The following is a 20,907-nucleotide window of genomic DNA, read 5'->3' as shown; positions in this document are numbered from 1 at the left end:
GACATTCCATGTTTTCTTTTCTGTCCGTTTTAGTCACATGATACACACAGGAGTTAGTACATAATTGCATAACCATTGTTTTTGATGACTTTTAATGATCTAATAATTTTTTCTTCGACTGTATATACATCAGTAACACATGGGGTTTGATTATAAGCAAGACTTTATCGCAATGAAAATTCTATATTTGTCAATAATGAAAATTATGTCTGACTTTAACCCATAAAGACCCAAACAGCCACTGGTGACCGAAACCATCTACTGATCTAAACTGTTTAATACCTGTTGATCCACTAATTCTATCAATACATGTAAATAATTGGTGTAAAATACAGTTTGTCATCTTTTCATGGTCATCAGATATAACCCATTTCGCTCTGTAGTTACCGTGGAAACACCATCATACAAAGAATACAGTACATAAATATAAGAAAATGCGTGATTTACTCTGAAAAACTGCAAAATAAGGAGGATAATATTACAATCAAAGGTGATAAATCACTAAAGAAAAGTTAGATACAGAGAAAAAAGTAGCACTGGGTCTTTATGGGTTAATATGTTGAAAGGCTCCGAAGTGAAACCAGATGTCTGTTTAAAACTCCTTTTATTAATGTCAGAATATGTTCTACTGTTGTACAAGACTGGATTTAATACAAAACTTAGACGTTTGAAAATAATGAAAAAAGTTTCCTTCATGACGTGTCTCTGCTGTTCTTCTTCTTCCCTGACGACTTCATCTTGATTCTTTTCATCTTCTTATCCATCATCTTTTTAATCTGTCTTCTTTGTCTTCATCATCTTCTGTGTCATTTTCTTTGCTTTAATTGACTTCCTCCTAGTTTTCATTGTTTTAGCATTTACTCATAAAGACCCAAAAAGCCACCGGTGACACCAACCATCTACTGATCTAAACTGTTTAATACCTGTTGATCCACTAATCCTATCAATACATATAAATAATTGGTGTAAAATACAGTTTGTCGTCTTTTCATGGTCGTCAGATATGACCCATTTGGACGTTCAGAGGCTCTGTAGTTACCGTGGAAACACCGTCATCTTCTACAACATTGATTCAGCAGTAAAACCCATGGAGTTGGATCAATGACAGTGGATGGACTGTTGAGCCACATTATGTAACTAGAAAAGCACTTGGAGAGCGCAGACCTCCGCCAAGCGCAAAAATTCCCCACACAATCGGTGATACAAATCCTACATTTATTTTTTAAAAAGATCTGGATCAGTCTTTGCGATTTGATAGAACACTTATATAAATTGTGATAAAATCCGCAATCTGGATCAGATCCGGATCAGTCTTTGCCATTTGATAGAACACCCCATTGTAAATCCCAGAGTCAAATTGCATGAGATTTGCACAGTTCCCCCATATTGGGATTTCCACCATAAATATTAGTCCCATATTTATTTTACCTATATTTTAAGATTCCTTGACCATGAAAACATACCATTAGCAACTGGATTCATAATTATATCCTTATTAGTTCAGTAGTTATTCACGAAAATCACATTTCTCGTAATGGCGGTTTTCTTCTGGATCTAGCTCCTTAAGTATTAAAGCTACATGAAATCCGGTGGCATACTCCCGATGCGGAACTGACTGAGCTACACGACGGCACTTGTCAGAAATGTCTACCTTTAATATTAAAGGCACAGTAGGCCAAAAAGTAAGGGCACCCCCATTTTTTATATAAATTGAGATAAAATCCGCCTTCTGGATCAGATCCGGATCAGCCTTTGAAATGTGATAGAGGACCCCATTGTCAATTCCTGAGTTAAATTTCATGAGTTTTGGTCAATAATTAAGCGAGATATTGGGAAACGAAAATTTTGGCCCCATTTACCACAATGTTAACGAAAATTTCAAAGTGATCCAGAATCCAGGATTTCTTCCGGATCACCCCCAAAAGTTAATCATTTCTTCCTTATCCCATTTCCAACAAACCCTGAAAATTTCATCAAAATCTGTCCATAACTTTTTGAGTTATGTTGCACACTAACGGACAGACAAACAGACAAACAAACAAACCCTGGCAAAAACATAACCTCCTTGGCGGAGGTAATAAATTCCCATTATGTAATAAAAGTTCAAATGTAATAAGAATGTCACGTCATCTTGTAATAAAGCCGCATTATGTAATAAACTGACACATTTTGTAATAAACTACCTCAATGTGTTATGTAGTAAATTTTTTCGCATTATGTAGTAAGTTATTACAATTTGAGAAATTTATTACAAAATGCACTTGACACATTTTTATTTTCAGGAAAACGTAATGTGCTAAATTAATCTTTAAACTGTGTGGTTCAAGTTCTGATTCCATTACCTGGGACTAATTTCTTCTAAATTGCTCTGAAATTATATTAATTTGGATTGTTATTACATAATGAACCATGTTATTACATTTTTTAAATAAAAATGTGTCTAGTGCATTTTGTAATACATTTCTCAAATTGTAATAACTTATTACATAATGCGAAAAAATTTACTACATAATGCATTGAGGTAGTTTATTACAAAATGCGTCAGTTTATTACATAATGCGGCTTTATTACAAAATGACGTGACATTCTTATTACATTTTGAGCTTTTATTACATAATGGGAATTTATTACATAATGCGGCTCAACATGGACACACTTGTTATTATGTTCAGTTAATGATATCTTTGCTAAAAAAAAAGTCACTTCAGTTTTTTTCAGTTTTTTTTATACAATAATCCTCAACTTTAATCTGAGCTCTTATGAACATGTACATAATTAGTAAATTAAATACAAGAAAATAGATGATTTACACTGAAAAACTGCAAAATGAGGAGGACAATATTACAATCAGTGGTGATAAATCACTTAAGAAAGGTTAAATATAGAGAAAACATTCATTTGTAGCGCTACAAAAGTAGCACTGGGTCTTTATGGGTTAATATGTTGAAAGGCCCCTAAGTGAAACCAGATGTCTGTTTAAAACTCCTTTTATTAATGTCAGAATATGTTCTACTGTTATACAAGACTGGATTTAATACAAAACTTAGATGTTTGAAAATGGAAAATAATGAAAAGGTTTCCTTCATGACAGTCCTTTTTAAAACTGTTCTGAAGGTGAACTTCTGCTGTTCTTCTTCCTCCCTGACTTCTTCATCTTGATTCTTTTCATCTTCTTATTCATCATCTTTTAATCTGTCTTCTTTGTCTTCATCATCTTCTGTCATTTTCTTTGCTTTAGTTGACTTCCTCCTGGTTGTCATTGCTTTCGATTCTTCATTGTTTTAGCTTTAACCCATAAAGACCCAAAGAGCCACCGGTGACGCAAACCATCTACTGATCTAAACTGTTTAATACCTGTTGATCCACTAATCCTATCAATACACGTAAATAATTGGTGTAAAATACAGTTTGTCATCTTTTCATGGTCATCAGATATGACCCATTTGGACGTTCAGAGGCTTCGTAGTTACCGTGGAAACACCATCATCTTCTACAACATTGATTCACCAGTAAAACCCATGGAGTTGGATCAATAACAGTGGGTGGACACGCTTGGTTTATTTTCAGTTAATGATAGATTTTGCTGAAAGAGTCATTTTTTCTTCAGTTTTCTCTGTTTTGATATAATAACCCTCAACTTTACTCTGAGCTTTTATGAACATCTACATGATCAGTGAATTAAATATAGGAAAATACATGATTATCATAAAAAAAGCACAAAATACAGACGATAAAATTATAATAAATGGACATAAATCACTTACGAAAGGTTAAAATAAAGAGAAAAATTCATATGGGAACTGCCACAAAAATAACACTCGGTCTTTATGGGTTAAATTCTCCTCAAAGTAGTCTTAAAAAGTCTTACATTTAACTTGTAGAAACCTGTAAGAGCCATGTCCAGATTTCCTTTATATTAGGTTTGATGTTTGTGACTTTTTTGTTTGTATATTGGCTGAAATTTGCTTAGAGGTCTTATTTATGTCTTTGTGCATAAGAAATCAATAGAAGTGAATCCCCAAAGGAACTTAGTGTTGGTAAATGCAAGTTATGCAAATTTACAGGATTTCAGTTCTGTTCAACATGTTGATGCTCAACTATGTTTTCAGCTCAAAAATGTCCAGTTTCATCACAATTAATGCTATATTTTCATGTCACAAATGGCCAAGTTATATTTGAACTGAATTTACCTGAAAAACAAATCTTCTATTCTTTTAGATTCCTCAGTTTTTCTTACAAGATTCTCTCCTACATATCACCTGTTTTATTTTTACAGGTTCAATATGGAGTATGGTGCTGATCCATCCTGCTTCTGTTACGCCAATACATACATGAAGAATGTCACACGTCACTTTTTAAAGCAACAGTTTTCTAATAATAAGCATTTTTATAAAGAAATAACAATTCTATATTGTTATTTCCTCTTTAGTATGATGATAAACTATACAATAAATAATTCTGATCCTAGTTTTTGCACAGGGATCATTAGTGTAAACGGTGACATGGCTGCCGAGCATCAGTATGATGGGATCTGGAACAACCATGTCACATCCGTCCACTGCCACATTTTGTGTTTTTGTGTCAGCTGTTATTGTTTTAGATCCACAATACTAACATTTATGAATAAGAGGAGAATTAGCAATAGTAAGTCTATAAGTTTATTACTAATAAAGTACTGGTACTGACCAGAGCATCATGGGTAATGTCACGTCCGTCCACCAGCAAAAGTTTTCACATACACGTGCTATTGAAAATCCAATATTTCTGAAAATAGAGCTTCTACTGTCAAATAATATCAGTAGTCTGTGCACAAATGGATTAGCATTATTTCAACACAGTTCTATGCACACTTTACATTGCATTATTTACACTGCACTTTATCCTTATCCTTTGCACAGACTCATTCATTGCACTGACTCTAAGCACAACTGTCTCCTGTTGCACTGACTCCTTGTGGAAAGTTGAAGTTTTTCTTTTTACGATTGTGTTCTTACTATTGTGTTTTACTACTTTTGTTTTGAAGTTTGTGGATACTGCTGGAACCTGTAAATATCCCTGTGGAATGAATAAAGTATCTATCTATCTATCTATCTATCTATCTATCTATCTATCTATCTATCTATCTATCTATCTATCTATCTATCTATCTATCTATCTATCTATCTATCTATCTATCTATCTATCTATCTATCTATCTATCTATCTATCTATCTATCTATCTATCTATCGTTCTATCTATCGTTCTATCTATCGTTCTATCTATCGTTCTATCTATCGTTCTATCTATCGTTCTATCTATCGTTCTATCTATCGTTCTGTCGTTCTGTCTATCTATCGTTCTGTCGTTCTGTCTATCTATCGTTCTGTCGTTCTGTCTATCTATCGTTCTGTCGTTCTATCTATCTATCGTTCTGTCGTTCTATCTATCTATCGTTCTGTCGTTCTATCTATCTATCGTTCTGTCGTTCTATCTATCTATCGTTCTGTCGTTCTATCTATCTATCGTTCTGTCGTTCTATCTATCTATCGTTCTGTCGTTCTATCTATCTATCGTTCTGTCGTTCTATCTATCTATCGTTCTATCTATCTATCGTTCTATCTATCTATCGTTCTATCTATCTATCGTTCTATCTATCTATCGTTCTATCGTTCTATCTATCTATCGTTCTATCGTTCTATCTATCGTTCTATCTGTCTGTCTGTATGTCTATCATTCTATCTATCTATCGTTCTATCTATCGTTCTATCGTTCTATCTATCGTTCTATCTATCTATCGTTCTATCTGTCTGTCTGTCTATCTATCATTCTATCTATCTATCGTTCTATCTATCACAACTTTTTTTTTGACAAAAATGGTCACTCATTTGACCCCCTAAGTAAAGTTTAGCTGATATGTAACTTATATGAATACTAAACCATTTAAAACATAGTGAAGAAATTGTCTCTGATTCTAAACCTTCTTTATTTCTGTGTTGTCCTGTTGCACCCCATCCAGTGTCTGATCATCGGCGGGGGTCCCTGTGGTCTGCGAACAGCCATCGAACTGGCCCTGCTGGGCTGTAAGGTGGTGGTCATAGAGAAGAGAGACACCTTCTCCAGGAACAATGTGCTCCACCTGTGGCCCTTCACCATCCACGACCTCAGGGGCCTCGGAGCCAAGAAGTTCTACGGCAAGTTCTGCGCCGGTTCCATCGACCACATCAGTGAGTGTCCACCTGTGGTTTTATAGACGTTCACTCTCTGCTGTGTTATTTATTAGCAGTATTGGGAGTAACGCGCTACAAAAGTATTGCATTACAGTAACAAATTACTTTTTGCTGTAACTCAGTAATCTAAGGCATTACTAATCTATTTTCAGTAATATTTTACTCAGTACATGTTCAATTGCGCTTCTGTTACAACACGCTTTTTGCCTACAAACAAAACGGTAAGACCGTGAGACCTTAAGGCAGGGCTGTCAAACTCATTTTAGTTCATTTCCACATTCAGCTAAATTTGATCCTCAGTGGGCCGAACCAGTAAAATAATAACATAATAATATATAAATAATGTCAACTCAAAACTTTTTTCTGTCTTTTAGAGCAAAAAAGTAAATTTAGATTATGAAAAGGTTTACATCTACAAACTATCCTTTCAACAGATGTGAATAACATGAACAAACTGAAAAAATAAGTGTAATTTTAACAATATTCTGCCTCAGTTTATCATTTACTCATGTACATTATAATTTACAGATCACAGTGGATCGACAAATACACAAAATATTTAAAAACAGGCAGAATATTGTTAAAATTGCACTTACTTCTCTTAAGACATTTCAGGTTGTTCATATTTGTTCAGGTTATTCACATTTTTTTGGCCAAATTATACTTTGTTTTAGTGTAAATAGATGAAAATATTTACATTTACAAAGAGAAAAATTTGGAGTTGTCATTATTTATATGTTATTATGATAGTAGTTTACTGGTCCTGCCCACTTGAGATTGAATTGTTTTAAATGTAGAACCTGAACTAAAAGGATTGTTAATATCATACTGTAATTTTTGCATTTCACAAATTCATCCCAAGGGCCGGACTGGACCCTCTGGGGGGCTGAATTTGGCCCCTGGGCCACATGTTTGACACCTTTGCCTTAAGGAATCAAAAATGCGTCTGTAAAGTTCTATTTCCTGTTGGTGTTTAGCCAATGGGTGAAGACGGCAGAAGACAGTCCATTGTCCACACGGACGTATGCTCATTACTAACCCTAACCCTGTTTACAGAGGCTAGTTAGCATTAGCATGATCCCTGTGATCAGCAATGACAAGGTAAGCTAATGTTTCTATAGTGGCTTTTCCATTGGACATACGCACAAAACTTTATATTTACTAAATGTCGATAAAATAGAAGTGCGTAGTGTTGATTTTTCTATTAAATCAATTAAATTAATATAGAAATCCAAACTCTATGTATGTACTGTATATATCACATTTTGTTAAATGGACGAATAAATTACTACTACTGCTAATTACTTTGTAGTACTACAAATCACAAATGCAATGATTTGTTTATTTATTGTTGCAAGATGACACAAGAAGTCATTCCATAAACATGGCGACAAACGTAAATATCATGTTAATTTACAGATAGATTTGTTATTATGATATATTACCCCTCTATCTCGTACTAAATTTTAAAAAATTATTCAGTTTCATGGTGTGTCCACACATACCATGACATGTTTCTTTTAAAACTCTTCTTCTTTGCCTGTTGTAACGTCCGTCAACACCTGTTATTATTATTTTTTTTTAATTCACGTGACTAATTGCGGAAAAAGGTCCTTCTATAGCAGTTTTGCGCGTTATGCTAATTTTGCTATGCCCGAAAAACCACCTCTTGCCAGCACAAAAACTTTTAATCAAAAAATGAGTGTTTTGGCGAAACTGTTTTTACCATTAGGCAAATTTTTATGTGCAAGTTATATTCGCACAATTTGAGGGTCAGTGAAAAAGTGACTTTTGACTAGTTAGAATTTTTTATAAATTGCGGATTTATCTACCGGTGTCATCGGTGCCACGCCCCCTGTTTGAATATGTAAAATGTTGAAAAAAATGCAAGCGTTGGGGTGGGATTAAATTAGTTCTACTTCCTCCCACTCCTTTTCGAATGTGCAAATGAAGTCATGTATAAGTATAAGTTTGGTTTTTGGTTTTTTTCCATGACTTCGTTCTACCTGTTTTACTTCTAAGGACTAAGTAAGATTACTTTGTCTTGTTGCATATTTGAAATAAACTAAACTAAAAAATGCAAGCATTCCTGCTGGGATTTAAACATGGTAGGCCGTAGCATTACTTACTAAACTATCTGTCCACATCTACTTCAGGATGCAAATTTCTGCGTCCCAAAGCTCTCCTATCTCTGGTATTTGGGGGGTTATTATTTCTACAGTGTATGTGCCATTTACGACAAGAATCTGTATGTAACTCAACAGTAATGAAGGAGTCATGCAAACACATTACAATTCTGAGACAGTAGTAGTAGTAGTTTATTTCCAGCACATAGAATCTTCAGATAACAAAGAATCATACAACATGGTAAAAAAAAAATAAATAAATAAAATTTTTCTGCGCTCGAAAAGGAGTGGGAAGAAGTATAACTTATTGACTCCCACCCCCTTTTTACAAACTAATAATCAAACTAGATCCGCTTCCTTTGCTTTGTTAATACACATTTTCCTCTGTATAGTTTTACAATAACACAAAACACCCATACAGACCATTCATATACACTTTTTTAGTCACCTCACACACAATCAGATTTGCATAATCAACCGTTTTTAATATAAACTATAATATTTATATGCACTTTAAATATTTATTCCAAATACAATGATCAATGCAATGACAGTAATATTATAAGGTAAGGAATTACTTTTAAAAAACAGTAAGAAGTAATCTGTAATGTATTACAGTTTGGAAGTAACTTACTCAACACTGGTTATGACTATAAAACACAGAACATGCAAACTGCTCTGAAACCATGAATGTAAACGAGCCGTGAACGTGTTGCAAATCAATGCAACGCAGATAAACCTGACACTAAAGCAGAGCCGTCCTCACAAAAGTGTCTTTTCATTTGTCCTGTCCATATTTAACAGCATGTCATCTGTAACCTGTGAGAAGCTTTTTCCCTTCAGTGTTGTTTTTTTGTTCACGCAACCTACTTTGCTTCAGTCTGCATTGCCCCAGTGGGCTTTACTAATGGTGTCATGGATTGGTATCTACAATAAAACACAAACACTGCTGAATGTACTCATTTAACCTCCTCAGACTCAGCTATGGGTTTTCTGTCCATATTTGTGAACAAGAGTTTCACAACTTTATACAAAAAAAATAAGAAAAGAAAACTGTCCGCCACAAAGGACATTCCATAAAAATGTTAAAAACTGCATCTGAAAAAACTGTTGCATCATGATGTTTCCAGTATAGGCACTTATTTAATAAAAAACAAAAAAAGCTTGTACTTTGTTGACATTTCCTGGGTCTCAGGAGGTTAACATAGTGAAACTGCATTCACTGTCACTACGACAAGAAAAATGATAGGTTTTTAAAAAGTTAATTCTAGATTTTTAAGCTTGCAAAATTTTCCGCGACTATATGTGATTAAAGAAAATGTAAATAACCTTCACCAATGTTATGATCAGCTGATGTCATGCTAATTCACCATGTCATCAAGCTAAGATCAGGAGACCCCTTGTTGCAGGAAATACATTTTATGTGTTTAAAGCAGTCCAGTTTGTATATTTTAAACACCGTAAAGGATACATTCATTCATTCATTCATTCATTCATTCATTAATGCTCAGCTAATCCACCAAAGATAATCATTGTCTGGAACAAGGTTATTATTGTTAACGAAAACTAACGAAATGACGAAAACTAGAATTGAAAAAGCATTTTCGTTAACTGAAATAAACAAAAACTATAATTAAAAGAAAAAAACATAACTAACTGAAACTGTATTGTGTGCTTACAAAATGAAATAAAACATACAAAAATTATGGCTAAAATTCCCTTCGTTTTCGTCTTTGTCGATGTCGGATTGATATGAAATTGATTTATTTCGCTTGAGGCACCAAGGTCATAATAGTTTGGGATTTTTCATTATAGTTTAGTTTTATTTAGTTTTGACTTTTTTTTTCTCTAATTCAGTTAGTTTTAATTCGTTTTTAGAACAGGTTTGCTTGTTTTATGACTTTTTGTTATTTTCTAAATGCTTAGTTTTAGTTTAGTTTTAGTTTTCTTATATCTTTTCTCTTCTTCGCCGTTGTATTCAAATAAATCCCAGACAGGACTCTGCTGCTTTCTCCCAACTTTAGTCTCCATGTTTCCAGGTAGAGTGGAGACCAGAAGATGACTGGAAACCACAAGTGACGAGAAGTGACGAACCGTTAAATATCATACGGTGCCAGCAGCTAAAATTGCTTGAGGGAAATAAATCGATTTCATATCAATACTACGTTGACAAAGACGAAAACAAAGGGAATTTTATCAATAATTTTTATACGTTTTAGTTAGTTTTGTAAACACACAATACAGTTTCATTTAGTTATCGTTTTTTTCTTTTAATTATAGTTTTTCTTTTTTCAGTTAACGAAAAGGTTTTTACAACTCTAGTTTTCGTCATTTCGTTAGTTTTCATTAGCGATAATAACCTTGGATGGCACCATACGGCGCTTCAAGGTCCATCACTTATCGTCACTTGTTTAGAGTCGTCTTGTCGTGACCACTCTACCTGCAACATGGAGACTAAAATTGGGAAAAAGCAGCAGAGTCCTGTTTGGGATTTATGTGAATACAACGGTGAAGATATGAAAAAAATGAAACTAAACTAAAACTAAGCATTTACAAGAAAATGAAAACTAATAGAAACTAGCAAACCTGCTCTAAAAACTAATTAAAACTAACTGAATTAGAGAAAAAAATGTCAAAACTAAATAAAACTAAACTATATTGAAAAATCCAAAACTGTTATAACTTTGGTCTGGAATTCATATTTTCTTTGCTGATGACTTCATATTTTTCGCAGTTTTCACCAGGTCCATGTGTTACTGTACGTTTCTGCTCCAGGTATCCGTCAGCTCCAGTTGATGCTCCTGAAAGTGAGTTTGATTTTGGGAATAGAGATTCACGTCAATGTGGAGTTTGTCAAAGTCGTGGAGCCTCCAGAGGAGCAGACTGATGACAGTAAGTGTGTGTGTGGTTGCTGTTATCTCTATGTGAAGGGATCATGAGTGGCAGTGACACTCCGTGCATATTTCAGCTATATATGGACCGCTCACTGAGCAGACCGTATGTTAAAGTGATCAGAAATGTTCCTAGAGAGCAAACATCGGTGAACGTTTATAGTCAGCTGTGTGGAAAATCCTGAAAGTCTATTGATAGTTTGCTGAAGATGTTGGCTCTACTTTAGTTTTGCTTTCTGGCACATTCTAAAAATACGCAACCTGTCCGAAATATGCTTTATGGAGACCGTTGAACTTACGGAATTTGACACTGACTAAGAATACAGAGCCACATACTGTAACTGCTTTAGAACATGAGAAATGAACCATGCAAACCTTGTGTGGTCAGAGCAGCAGAAGTGGAAGCCACAAGTCATACTGATAAAACTGTACCGAGAACCTGTTCTTCTAGTCTGCAAGCAGAACACGCTGCTTTTTAAGCCATTTAAAGGGGTCATATTTTGCTAAACCCACTTTTATTAGTCGTTGGTTCATTTATTTATGTATTTGGACCCTAATAGTTCCAAAAGTTTGAATAATATCAAGTATTATCGGCTAAAAATGTGGAGCTGGAGACTGTAACGGTGGATGATGCGATCAATGGGGGAGTAGGTAGAGGATAAAGAGGAAGGGGGTGAGTACTGAACCTTGGGGAACGCCATGGAGGAGAAGAGCAGTAGGGTATTTGTAATTAGGACGGAGTGATGGAAGGAATCAAAAGGTGGCGTTCAGATCAAGGAGGATGAGGAGGTTGAGGTTTCCAGCTTTACAAATTTAGATTTTGGGCATTTATAGTATTGTGTTTTAAAGGGGCCGTATTTTGCTAAATCCCTTTTTACTAGTCTCTGGTACATTTATTTGTGTATTTGAACCCTACCAGGTCCAAAGTTTAAATTTGAACCCTCCAGGTGCTGCAAAGCTATCTTTATACTCAATCTGGCAAAAATCGAGTGGATTTCTACAACCTGTTTTAATTCCTGCTTAATTTGTTACGTCTATAACTAGTTACATCACAACATTTTCACATATAAGGTCAAGACTTCCGACGAGTATGACGTAATTGTTTGTCAGCAGCGGCGGTTGTAGTAAAAACTGAAAATATGTCCAAACTTAGAGCCAGTTACCTAAAATGTTCAGTTGTTGGCTGAACAGGACAGAGGAACACAGCCAACAACCTTGAAGGGACGGGACCTGAAGTGGTTCATGTACATTTAAAGGGCCAGCGCTCCAAACCACCTTTCTGGTGTCATCACTCAGAAATAGGGTTGAAAATGGACCTGTGGAGTTGAATTAACGAAGAATTCAGACCCAAACAGAGCACTTACAGTTTATATAGACCACAGGGAAATGTTTGAAAATGCAGAATTCCGTTTAAAAATCACTCCTTTAAAAAAAAAAATTGCCTCAATGCTGCCTTTGACATACTTTTTTGGGGCCAAAAGACCTAATATGTCAATGAGAATGTTTGATTTACTGACTAGACCCACCTATCTAATGGAATTTTTCTTGTATCGACGCCTGGTTCAGCTTCATCCCTCATACTGGTGTCCCCCAGGGTTCCATCCTTGGTCCCATTATATTTTCCATATATATACTTCCACTTGTTGCCCTCATCTCTGAAACATGTACTGCTATGCCAAGTTTACTGTTGACGGACAGGTCATCACCCAATCAGAGGCAAGGAGAAGTCTAACATTCAAGATTCCTTTTATTGTCAATGTATACACAGAGCATACACAACGAAAATCTAATGCGCTTGTAAAAATGGTATTTCTTGAGTAAAAAAAGAAAATATACAATGCAAAAAAATTTTTAAATAGTAAAAACAGAAAGGGAAAAAAACCCAAAAACATATACTCCGCCCCTTTCCCATTTGGTCAACTGACATATTCACACATTCATAAACAGTTATAGTGCAGAGGACAGTGAGAGGTAAATAGAGAAGTTATTGCACATTTTAGATTTTCATTATTGCACATTGTTGGTTGTTACACATTGCCGATTATGATTATTGCACATTGATGTTTTCCAATATATTATATTATATAGTCTGTAATATTCCATTATTTCCATTAACATAACAATTATCCTTAAAAGTCCTGCTGAAATACAGTGAGCCAAATTTTGATCGTGTTTTCAACCTCAGAACCAGAAAGTTGTTCAGCCATGTTTTTATTAATTGAGAAACAGAAGTATAAAATAATCAAATAGAGGTGCTCATGCTGGTGTACTGTGTCCTCCCTCCTCAGGTCCTGGGTGGCGAGCAGAGGTCCGACCATCCACCCATATCGTTTCTGACTCCGACTTTGACGTGGTGATTGGAGCCGACGGACGAAAAAACACTTTAGATGGTGAGACACGACAGGGGTTGATGGGGTTTATTTAATAATTTCAACATTATTCTTATCTTAGTGAGAGCCCTATTTAAAGTTTTGCTCCTGACCCACATTCTTACCCTGCAGTGAAAGAACTGTCTGTTAGTTTTACTTGAAATGAGGTGAGGTGTCAGTAAAGCTGCTTTCAGTCACTGGGGAAAGCATTTCCTGTTGACATAGTTACAAGCGGAAGATTAATATAATGTGTGGGGTCAGTATGTGAAAGTGTGTTCTACTTTATGAAGAGTACAAAAGCTTTGCCCGCTTTGTGTCGAGGGATAATTAACTATATTTTTATGTGGGATGTATATGTTGTGTATGTTTGCTGATGCACAGAGGAGTGTAAACATCCTCCTCTATAAATAAAGTCCCGCTGTAATGGAAAACTATCTATTACAGAACTATTTTTATGTCTCTGCCACACAGTCATAGCTGAAAGTATTATGTTTTTAGGTTTTCTGTCCCAGTTTTGTGAATCTGAGAATTTTTGGACTTGGACTCGAGAAATTTTTTGGCATATTTTCAATATTTTAATGCACATTTTGGCCATAGCTCAACAAGTTGCTTAACCCTCTGGTATCCGGGTGTGCCTTTTAAGCACACTTTGCACTTTGTGTTAAAAAACTTCATATTATTTTTCACAATTTAAATAAGGTTAGAATTCAAAAGTTGTTCATTTTTACATGATCTTTAAAATTCTGGCCACCAATTAAAATTTGCACATTGTAAACAAAAGAAAATTACAAGACTAGCATCTGTCTCCCAAGTGTGCCTAAAACGCACTGTTTCTTCCATTTCATATGTATGATTAGGGCTGAGCTTGATTTACAAAAATAAAATCAAATTAGAGCAGAAAAATAAATCAATATATAATATTTAATAGTTTGATTTATAGGTGTGCATTTTTGCACACTTGGTGACAGATGCTAGTATTTTTAAACATTTGACCTAGCGCCAAAAATAATAACGCAAATTAACCAATGTTGGAGTTAATCATTGACATATGCCAGGATGAAAAAAATCAAATCATATGGGATCCACTTTTTATGTAGTATATTGAAAAAAAATTTTTTGTGTGTTTTTTGCATCCAAAAAAATGGTTTGTTTACATTACAAACACGGCATTTAAAGGGCTAAAAAATGTGACAGTTATTGAGTATTGGGTATTTTTTATTTACGGCTCAAGTTGATGAAATAGAAAAAAGTGTAATCGAATTAAAAACAAACTGTATGAAATTTTTTTTGACATTATTCCACAAGTGTGCCAAAAATGCACACTTGGTGCTTAGTAAGGGCCTTGCTGGACAGGATACCGGAGGGTTAATAATTATGACACAATCAGTGGGACAGCCATAATGTTCTGCAAAAACAGTTGCTGAAGAAAAGCTAATCCACAAATCCAGGTTGTTTAAATGAAGGTAAACAGGATAAAAACCAGTAAAAATAGATGATGGTATCCTTTTACACTGGTTGTAGATGAATAACAGTGAACAGTAGATTCTCATTTTTTCTGTTTTGATACAATAACCTTTGACTTTACTCTGAGATTTTATGAACATCTACATGATCAATCAGTTAAATATAGGAAAATAGAAGATTTGCACAGGAAAAAATGCAAAATTCAGAGGATAACATAATAAATGGTGATAAATCACTTAGGAAAGGTTAAAGAGGGAGAAAAATTCAGTTGGGAATGGACACAAAAGTCACACTGGGTCCTTATGGGTTAATTAGTGTTATTAAGTTTTTTCAAAGTCTGTACCACATAAAGATTATGAGTCTGGACAGGCTTTTATTGTACGTTTTCCTCTTGGTTGTCATTGATAAGGTTTTTCTTCCAATTCCAACAGGTTTTGCCCGCAAGGAGTTCCGAGGAAAGTTGGCCATCGCCATTACCGCTAACTTTGTCAACAGAAACACAACAGCAGAGGCTAAAGTGGAAGAGATCAGCGGCGTAGCCTTCATCTTCAACCAGAAGTTTTTCCTTGAACTTAAAGAGGACACGGGTGAGTTAACACTATGGCTGCAGAAAGCTAAGTCTCTGTTTGGTTTGGGGCGTCTCTTTGCTTCGCCTTCTCTAGTTTTGCCTTTAAAACTGTTTACTGTGTTGTTAACATTTTATAGGGCACTCAGAATATTCTAACCTTAGTGTGTTATTGGAGGATCTAACCAAGGTTCTAATAGTTTTGGATTTTTCATTATAGTTTAGTTTTATTTAGTTTTGACTTTTTTTTTTCTCTAGTTCAGTTAGTTTTAATTAGTTTTTAGAGTAGGTTTGCTAGTTTTTTATTAGTTTTCATTATTTTCTAAATGCTTAGTTTTAGTTTAGTTTTAGTTTTTTCATATCTTTTATCATCTTCTCCGTTGTATTCAAATAAATCCGCGACAGGACTCTGCTTCTTTTTTTCCCAACTTTAGTCTCCATGTTTCCAGGTAGAGTGGGGACCAGAAGACGACTGTAAACCACAAGTGACGAGAAGTGACGGACCGTTAAATACCATATGGTGCCGCTAGCTAAAATTGCTCGAGCGAAATAAATCGATTTCATATCAATCCGACATTGACAAAGATGAAAACGAAGGGATTTTTATCCATAATTTTTTATAGATTTTAGTTAGTTTTGTAAACACACAATATAGTTTCAGTTAGTTATTGTTTTTTTCTTTCAATTATAGTTTTAATTTATTTCAGTTAACGAAAATGTTTTTGCAATTCTAGTTTTCATCATTTCGTTAGTTTTCGTTAACTATAACAACCTTGGATCTAACAAGACTTTTTTACTTTTCTGAAATTTTTCAAAAATGTTTTGTTGTTAAGTAGAAAATTAAGGTTAATTAAGTTACCATATTTGGTTCCTTACCCGTACAGTGCAGCACTGTAAAGGGGGGGGTAAATGTGACAAATTCATGGGGCCTAGCATTTCTTTGAGGCCCATAGAGCAGTGGAGGGGGTCCAGTGGATACAGAATGGAAGTTGTGAAAATTTTGTGTAAGGTCCGCTGTATAATAGAAGAAACAAACAAAAAGTTAAGGATTTTTTTTTTTTTTTTTTGTCTTTTTTTGTCATTTTTGCCATTTGCAAATAAAACTATGTCTGGTCATTAAAAAATGTGTTTCAGTTCACACACACACAAAAGTCAAAAGCACTGTGCAAGAATCCCAAATGAAAAAAATAGCCCAAAAATTAAAAATATCCATAACTTTTTGTTTGTAGTGTACGTTAAGTTTCACTTTTGCTTCACACCAGCGTTAGTTACGTTAGCTATGGACTGCACCCCCACGTATATAACTGCTGGCCCTACCCCACATACATACACCCCCCACCCCGCTCCAACAAATCAACAAGATGGTGAATTTTATTTGGGCCACAACGTTTAGCTTTCATGGGGCCCACAACAATTGCTAGCATCGCCCCAGCCCGTAAGCGGTAAAAAAAAAAAAAGCAGAATTCAAAAAGTAAATATAAAAAATACAAGAAAAACACAAGTGAGGTCAAAAGAACATGTATTTTAGAACATTAGACCAACATCAGTGCTGCTCCAGACCCCTGTCCACATCCACATTCTCCCTTTGAACCTCATTCCTTCCATTAGTACCATTACCTCATGGTACCGAACAAAGCAGGTCCACTCACTGTTCATGCAGAGGTGGACCTTACAGACCCTGGAGACCACATTGGACCTGAGATTGTTGACTCACTGTAACTGTTGCTATCACTGTCTTGTAATGTATGCAGAAATGACCAAAAATAGTCACTTGCCCAATAAGTAAGTAATAAGTAAACCTGTTTGTACTTTCAGGAATCGACTTGGAGAACATAGTGTACTACAAAGACAACACCCACTACTTCGTCATGACGGCCAAGAAACAAAGTCTGCTGGACAAAGGGGTCATCTTAAATGTGAGTCCACTCATGAACACACACACACATACCATTGTTGTTTAGTTAATCTTGACTAATCTATCCAGTAAAGTCACATTTTCACCATCTGAATATCACTGGTATTGTCTGAGCTTCAGTTAACATATCTGTTGCAATGTTAGCAGAAGAGATAGTGTTAACCTGTTTACACTAGACTGTGGATATGTCAGCATTTGGGTTAGGATAAGGTCTGTTTTACAAGAAGTCGGTTGGACTAAACCTACCATTTGCAGAATAAATTCCGTTAGCTGTATGTTGCCATTTCCCTCATTATATAAAACAACTTGAGTCTCAGAGATTGCTACTATTTACTAAAACCATGGTGGAACCATTTGATTGTCTATTGTTCATGGCCGATACATGAAGTCACAACACCGGATGTTTGGAATGTAACATGCTGTGATCATGCTCATGCTGTGGCGAAAGAGCGGAGGGAATATAAGCAGATGTCGGAAAATGTCGGAAGATGTCAGTTAATTGTGTTTAAAATTTTTAATCAGATTAAGCATGATGATGGATTAATCTGCGTTAATTTTGACAGCCTTGCTTTTAACCCTGCAACGCCAAACATATCATATTTGATACATGAGTTTTGAAGTCCTCTACGATCAGTGTGATATTTTTTTCTTGAAAAACCTGAGTCATTCTGCTGTAGATGGGTTAATTGTGTTAAAATTTTTAATCAGATTAATTATGATGATGGATTAATCTGTGTTAATGTGTTAATATTGAATTCAATTCAACTTCAATTCAACTTTATTTGTATAGCCCAATATCACAACAAGGTTATCTCAAAGGGCTTTACAGAGGCAGTTGGAGTAAACAACAGTCAAATAAACAGCAAGAAAATGAGTAGTGTCCAGGGCATCCCCTGTCCTTAGACCCTCCTTCTCGGCAAGGAAAAACTCAAAACCCAGTGGGAAAAGGGAGAAACCTCGGGGAGAACCACAGTGAAGGAGAGATCCACTCCCATGGACGGACAGGCTATAGATGCACCAGGACTGATGGACGTCCATTTGCAGATGTAGTTCTAGTCTGCAAGGATGCAGTAGGGTGGACACATGGGGGGTCTATCCCGCTGGATGAGACAGGCAGGAGCGAGGAGGCCCATCCACAGTGGTGAGACCGAGGACGTCCATCCAGGACAGGTGGGGGAGGGGGTCAGGACACAGGACAGGGCAGGACACAGATGGGTCAGCGCAGATCCTGTCATCATTGGCTCCCAAGCGGTTACAACTGAAAAAGTAGCCACTCCCCCGGAGGGGAGTGGGGAAAGGGGACACCAGGTGAATAGTACTGCACAAACTAAGTTGACAGCCCTAGTGGCAATATTAGGTTATTTTTATGTAAAATACTGCTTATTAGTCAGTTTAAGAAGCTAAATAAACCTCTGAAGGACTTACTTTGAAATGTTTGGCCATCATTAGCCTGATATATAATTACTGTACAATAGGAGCCAGTGCAGAAAGTCCAAATGTGCTTTTGGATGGACGGGAATGTGTCTGCTCCTGCCAGGCCAGTAAACACCTAGCTTTAGCAGTGAGTGATGGGTCTCCAAAGGGGATGATAATGAAATGGGGCTGTAATTAGACACTTACTTTCTCTCACCTGTCTTCTATTTCGTAGTCAGACACAAACACATTATGAGTCTGACTTCGTCCACAGTCAGTGTCCATGTCCTCCACTGAGCTTTGACCTTATACATGTGGAAACCAGGGTTATTATTGTTAACGAAAACTAACAAAATGACGAAAACTAGAATTGTAAAAACATTTTCGTTAACTGCAATAAATAAAAACTATAATTAAAAGAAAAAAACGATAACTAACTGAAACTGTATGTATTGTGTGCTTACAAAACTAACTAAAACGTATAAAAATTCAGGATAAAATTCCCTTTGTTTTTGTCAATGTCGGATTGATACGAAAGCGATTTATTTCGCCCTAGCAATTTTAGCTAGCAGCACCATATGGTACTTTATGGTCCGTCACTTGTTGTTCACGGTCGTCTTCTGGTCCCCACTCTACCTGGAAACATGGAGACTAAAGTTGGGAGAAAGCAGCAGAGTCCTGTACGGGATTTATTTGAATATGACAGTGAAAAAGATAAAAGATCTATTTGATCCATGCTTTTGTAACTACTAGACTTGACTATTGTAATGCACTTCATGCCGGGCTGAGTGAAAATGCACTTTCCTGACTGCAGCTGGTCCAAAATGCTGCAGCTCGGCTTTTAACAGGGGCACGGAAACAACATATTTCACCGGTTTTAGCTTCACTCCAGTGGTTACCAGTGCGTTTTAGAGTTGATTTTAAAATTCTTCTATTTGTTTTTAAGTGTTTGAATGGCCTTGCCCCCTCCTACCTGTCTGACCTGATCCACCCCTATGCCCCCCCCTCGTGCTCTCAGGTCAGCAGATCAGCTGCAGCTTGTGGTTCCAAAAACTAAAAAGAAGCTTCGTGGGGACCGTGCCTTTTCTGTTGTCGCCCCAAAGCTGTGGAACCAGTTGCCCTTAGTTGTTAGACAGGCTCAGTCTGTACCTGTCTTTAAATCATATCTAAAAACGCACTTTTTCTCATTAGCTTTTAATCAGGGAGTGACATGTCTGTTTTTTTATGCTGTTTTTAACAGATTTGAATTTGTCTTTGTTTTTATGATGGTTGTATTTTGTTGTTCTTAGTCCGCTTTACACCCTGTGTTATCACTAGTTTTATTTACTTATTTAATCCCTTGTTTTACAGGGTGGGGAAGCAAAATTTACAATATTTTGAGGCAGGGATTGAAAGACAGTGTATGACCAATTAGTTTATTGAAAGTCATGAGAATTTATTTGCCACAAGAAAATGTACATAATAGAAAATGTTTTTATTCTATGTGTCCTCCTTCTTTCTCAATAACTGCCTTCACACGCTTCCTGAAACTTGCGCAAGTGTTCCTCAAATATTCGGGTGACAACTTCTCCCATTCTTCTTTAATAGTATCTTCCAGACTTTCTGGTAATAGTTTTGCTCATAGTCATTCTCTTCTTACCATTATAAACAGTCTTTATGGACACTCCAACTATTTTGGAAATCTCCTTTGGCGTGACGAGTGCATTCAGCAAATCACACACTCTTTGACGTTTGCTTTCCTGATTACTCATATGGGCAAAAGTTTCTGAAAAGGTATGGATAATAGTGTTAGGTATGATTATGACATCAGTATATGTTTGGTTTCAAAACAATTGACGTAGTGCCTGCTGATAAAAAACAACTAAATGTTCATTGTAAATTTTGCTTCCCCACCCTGTATGTTTGGTGTACGGCACTTTGGCCAGCTGTAAAGTTCTTAAAGTGCTTTATAAATAAA

The 20,907-nt window shown here is 35.8% G+C and overlaps 1 protein-coding gene across 1 annotated transcript in view; it reads left to right on the top strand.

The window, feature by feature from the left end:
• Positions 1-20,907, top strand: part of LOC115420571 (protein-methionine sulfoxide oxidase mical2b-like) — a 323,437-nt gene that overhangs the window by 68,241 nt on the left and 234,289 nt on the right. Inside the window, 5 exon segments of the mRNA XM_030135922.1 lie at positions 5,997-6,204; positions 11,109-11,225; positions 13,513-13,614; positions 15,489-15,644; positions 17,438-17,538. Of these exon segments, the coding sequence (XP_029991782.1) occupies positions 5,997-6,204; positions 11,109-11,225; positions 13,513-13,614; positions 15,489-15,644; positions 17,438-17,538 (684 nt within the window).

This window comes from Sphaeramia orbicularis, chromosome 6 (genome assembly GCF_902148855.1).
Source record: "Sphaeramia orbicularis chromosome 6, fSphaOr1.1, whole genome shotgun sequence".
In the NCBI taxonomy this organism is placed as follows: domain Eukaryota; kingdom Metazoa; phylum Chordata; class Actinopteri; order Kurtiformes; family Apogonidae; genus Sphaeramia; species Sphaeramia orbicularis.
This window is presented reverse-complemented; position numbering and strand designations above follow the sequence as displayed.